This window comes from Etheostoma spectabile, chromosome 16, assembly GCF_008692095.1.
Source record: "Etheostoma spectabile isolate EspeVRDwgs_2016 chromosome 16, UIUC_Espe_1.0, whole genome shotgun sequence".
NCBI classification, from domain to species: domain Eukaryota; kingdom Metazoa; phylum Chordata; class Actinopteri; order Perciformes; family Percidae; genus Etheostoma; species Etheostoma spectabile.
Genome location: NC_045748.1, coordinates 15,673,912 through 15,678,338, shown reverse-complemented (window position 1 = coordinate 15,678,338; position 4,427 = coordinate 15,673,912). Strand labels below are relative to the sequence as shown.

At 39.4% G+C, this 4,427-nt stretch overlaps 1 protein-coding gene across 3 annotated transcripts in view; it reads left to right on the top strand.

Moving 5' to 3' along the window:
• The window catches only part of arhgap24 (Rho GTPase activating protein 24), a 70,691-nt gene that overhangs the window by 25,216 nt on the left and 41,048 nt on the right, over positions 1-4,427 (top strand). For all 3 annotated transcript variants that reach the window (XM_032538871.1, XM_032538870.1, XM_032538868.1), the window contains one exon: positions 2,105-2,192. In XM_032538871.1, coding sequence (XP_032394762.1) covers positions 2,105-2,192 — 88 coding nt within the window. The remainder of the gene's footprint in view (positions 1-2,104; positions 2,193-4,427) is intronic.

The window sequence follows — 4,427 nt, the reverse complement described above, 5'->3', positions numbered from 1 at the left end:
ATTTACCCTCCAGAGATCTGAGGAGCAGTCAACCACAGTCCTCATAAATTGAACAGAGTTTAGAATGCCAACACAAAGAAAGCGGAAAGTGAGGGACATCTGGACAAAAATGAGGGACAACCAGGGGGAGTTGTTGATGAAGTGAATTGACTACTGTCTAAGTCTCGACCGTAATTGGTATTGGTATTGAGAGGCTGACTGTGGAAAAAGCTGATGAAGGTGATGCTCCTGCTGTTTAAAGCAGAAAATATCTGGCCTTCAGTGTCACACAGATGATGTATCAATGTGGACAGAGCTGAGGCAGAGAGATGGTAATCCTCTATAATGCTGCCACTTTGCCACATTTTATGACGGCACAGCTTCATCATCCAGATCCCTCCCTGGGGACCTAGGCACCACCTTCTCAGCCGGCAGAGATGCTGATATGACATATGCAAAATCTTTTGATTAACATGTCAGTGTTTTAAACATATTTCTTCTGTGATAATGTGTGACAGTTGGTGTCCTGCTGAGCTGCTAAGCTTGTGCAAAGTGAACGGTTATAGATCAAATTGCAAATTTGCAGTAACATGTAAAAAATGTTATAAAATTTTAAAAATGTATAACAAAATAAAAGAACTAACTGTGCGGATGTGATAAAAAAATTGGCACACATTGGCCCTCACTTATTGACCTAACGTAGAAACAGATATGCAAATATGCGCAGATATGAGCGCAGAAATCATCGTACGGCAGGCTTCACGTGTGATTCATGAAACGTTCGTATCACACCAATCAGAGCGTAAGAATGGTCGTACATTGATAAAGGAAGCGGTTGGAAACAATTGTAATTTAAATACAACGCCCCAATATATTCTCCGTTTGGAGGCCTCGCCCTACAATCTACTACACGGTAAGATGTAATTCGGCTAAGAAGCAGCACTTTTCAGAGGTGGAGATTAAAACGCTGACATCTCAGGGTCATTTGCAGTAGCGTGTGTACTATTTGGCAGCCTAAAAACTGGAATTGTAAGCTGTATAAAGAATGCAGAATGTAAAAAGATCACTGATGCGGTCAACAGTGTTGCCATAGTTAATCAGACTCCAGCTGAAGTTTATTTAATGTATACATCCTTGTAATATGTATGCTATACTCCTAATAGTATACTCCTACATTTAAATAAACACACAGAAGCAGAGTCTATGTAGTGTTTTTTTATTTTAGGCTACTTGTGTTTTTTTCATGAGTCAGAAGCTGTGAGGAAGAGCACGTGTCCCCTGCCCCCCCATGTTGGACCACCATGCCGACCCTGTCTCCTGACAGCAAAAGGGCTGGGAAAACAAGCTGAAACATGTCGGTCAATGACTGAAAGAAATCGATCACTTGTGGCCATTACCAACACTTTAAAAGACAAACAAAAACATGAAGAACAAATAAAAATGTTGTGCATCATCTTGTTTCCTGTTTTGAACATCATTGCCAAACATAACACTTTACCCTTTAAAAGCAAGGAATGGGCTAATATCCTGTCTCCTTCTTGTAGCCCCCATTTGGGGCTGTGCTGGACACTGTTATCTGGGAATCGGGTCATCACTACATTTACGGCATCCTGTTTTCCTCCATCTGCCCTTAATCAATCTGATAGAGCGCTCCGCCATGGCCCGTGTGTGTACGTGTGCACTGTGGTACTGGTGCATAGAGGTCTTCCAAAAGAGCCAGATCTGCCATTGCTGATAAATGATCAACTGATGACTTTTCCTTCTCCTGTTAAACTAATTAAATGCTGCACCGCAATTCCACACTGCGTACACAAGTTCAGACCAGACGTAAGAGTTTATCACAGCCCATGCTCACGTTCAAATTGATAGATGCCTTGCTTCACCCGTCATTTGCTTATTTTATGTCGTACGCACGTTACATAAATGAGGGCCATTGTATCTGTTCTAAACATCCAATGAAACTAAAGTATATGGAGCCATCTATCCAACATAAATATTTCTTACCTACCCAGATTTACAAACAAAAAGTCAGTCAGTGAGTCAGGATTGAGTTTTAAATGTTTAACTGAAATAGTCTTGGGATATTATTGCATCTCATCATCAGCCCTTTCTTTGATCCCCACAGGGAGCCATTTTCTTACCTGGAAACAAAGTTACAGAGCATCCAACCAGCGGTGATGAAGGGGGGAAATTTCTCTTTGAGGTCATTCCAGGTAAGATGAGAGCAATTTAATCACTTTTTATCTTTACTGAGGACAAAATGATGATAGCAATGTTGACTGGAGCATGACCAGGAACAAAAACATATGTTGTTTTTTTTATCACTCTTTTCCGAAGCAAATACATTTGGGTGAAGTCTTAAACTCTGTTAAAGTCATCTGATTTTATCCATGCTGCTTTTAATGGCAAATGCAATGTTAACCATTTTATTTGCTTGATGTTTGCTTGGATTGCATAGATACATATGAAATTATAGAGTTATATAATTGACTTTTTTTGTTTATTTATTTAGGATCCCCATTAGTTGTTACCAAAGTAACAACTATTCTTCTTGTGACACAACATTTAAAACAAAAACAAGACAGATGTAGCAAACCCCAGCCAGATAATGGTAAAGTGTACTGATGTTTCCAGAAGCCTTTATTTATGTTCAGCCGTCAGCCGTAGTTTGAACACAAATCTAGTTTATCCTTCCGTACACCTTTTCTCCGTAAAAGAGCAACAGGATAGATAAATAACATTAAATTAGCTTTTACAGATAAATGTTACCCAAAAATCACATTGAACAATCAAAAACAAACTACCTTGTTCCCGTTCCAGCTAGGTGCTTAATTATTCTCCTTTAGAGCCGTGTATAATTACAGAGCAACATGTTTTTCCCTCCTTACTTCCGTGCGTGCATCTCACAAACTAGTCCCCCCTTTGAAAGGACTCATGATATAAAAAGAAACAAAGGGGGAACTACTTAAACACAGCACTGAAGTGGTTACCTTATAATGCACCTTTTTTAGAGCCAGTTAGTTTTTTTGTATAGTTCTTTGGGATTGGTTCATGTTGCGGGAAACTCTGGTTATTGGTCAAAATTGCAAGTTGCACCAAAGTCACAGGTATTGCTTCAATTTCAATAAAATATGGTTCTATTGATCCATTCACATTTCCTTCTCAACAAACATTTGACACGAGTAACCAAGTGAGGCGTTCATACTTTGGTAAACACAACATTCACATCCCCACTATCATATGCAGTTTGAGATCATTTTTATTTGTCTAATTGCAACTGTTAGTCTACTGTTTTTCTTTAAAGGAATTGTTTTTGTGAGACAAATACTCGTTCACTTTGTACACACACGCAGACGCCAGGAGACTGTATGGAAACATGGCCGAGTACAAAACAAAGGAATAGTGGGGTATTTTCCCAGGCAGAGTGGTGCCAGGAATGTGAGTCTATGGAATAGATATTTAAAACACACATGCACACTAGGGAAATAGAGACAGCTGGTAAAAGATACAGTAGCGGGGTGTAGCAACCGCACCAGTAGATCCATCTACAGCAAAAAGATTGCAGAAGACACCGGATGTGTGCATTTTGTGAACTTTATGTCACATTATCTTTTCCCTGGTGTGTATCCACTGCAGTTTTTCTCAGTGGAAACCAACATATAAGTATCAAGCCATTTTCTCACATGATTTGTGGCTCCCATTGGACACACAGAAACTGAAAAATGGTGTGACCTGGCAGATGATGATTGACATTTGTCAGTAAAAGGTTAGTGAAAAGGCTGAGACTGAGCCAAAATTAAATTAGTAGTTTGGGCAGTTGTCCAGAACTGACAAATGAAAGGTTCAGATGTGTCATCTTAATGGTGCTTTAGTTTTTGGATGCAAATTAATTTGCTGTTTTTTTAACAGTTACCACATCAGATGAGGATTAACAGTTCCCTGCTGAGATAATTTCATGTAGCCACTCCATGTTCACATTGAAAAAGTAAACTAGTGATGCTTAGTTCTCATGGATGGAAGTGGTGGTTGTGCTAGAGCAACAATTTAACACTTTGACATATGTTTGTGTGCCTCTGCCATGGTAGAAAATTCAATTTTGATGTATCAGCACACATGTAGTGGAACAAAAATAGCGTCCTCGATATAAAGCAGCATTCAGTGTCTAAAAGCATTAGATATGAGGGGATTAGGTAGTATTTTTATGCTGTTTGATTACCTTTCAGATCAGGTTATGTAAATATTACCTTTATTTGCCAAGTACATTCACACAAGTACAAGTAACGTATCCTATGCATTTAACACACTAGTCGGAATGGGTGAGCAGCCATGGTCTGGCGCCCAGGGACCAACTACAGTTGACCACAGATGATTGACACCATCTATATGGATAGTGTCAATCATCTGGCGTGTGGTCTATCGGTAAAGTGTCTTGAGATAACGCTTGTTAT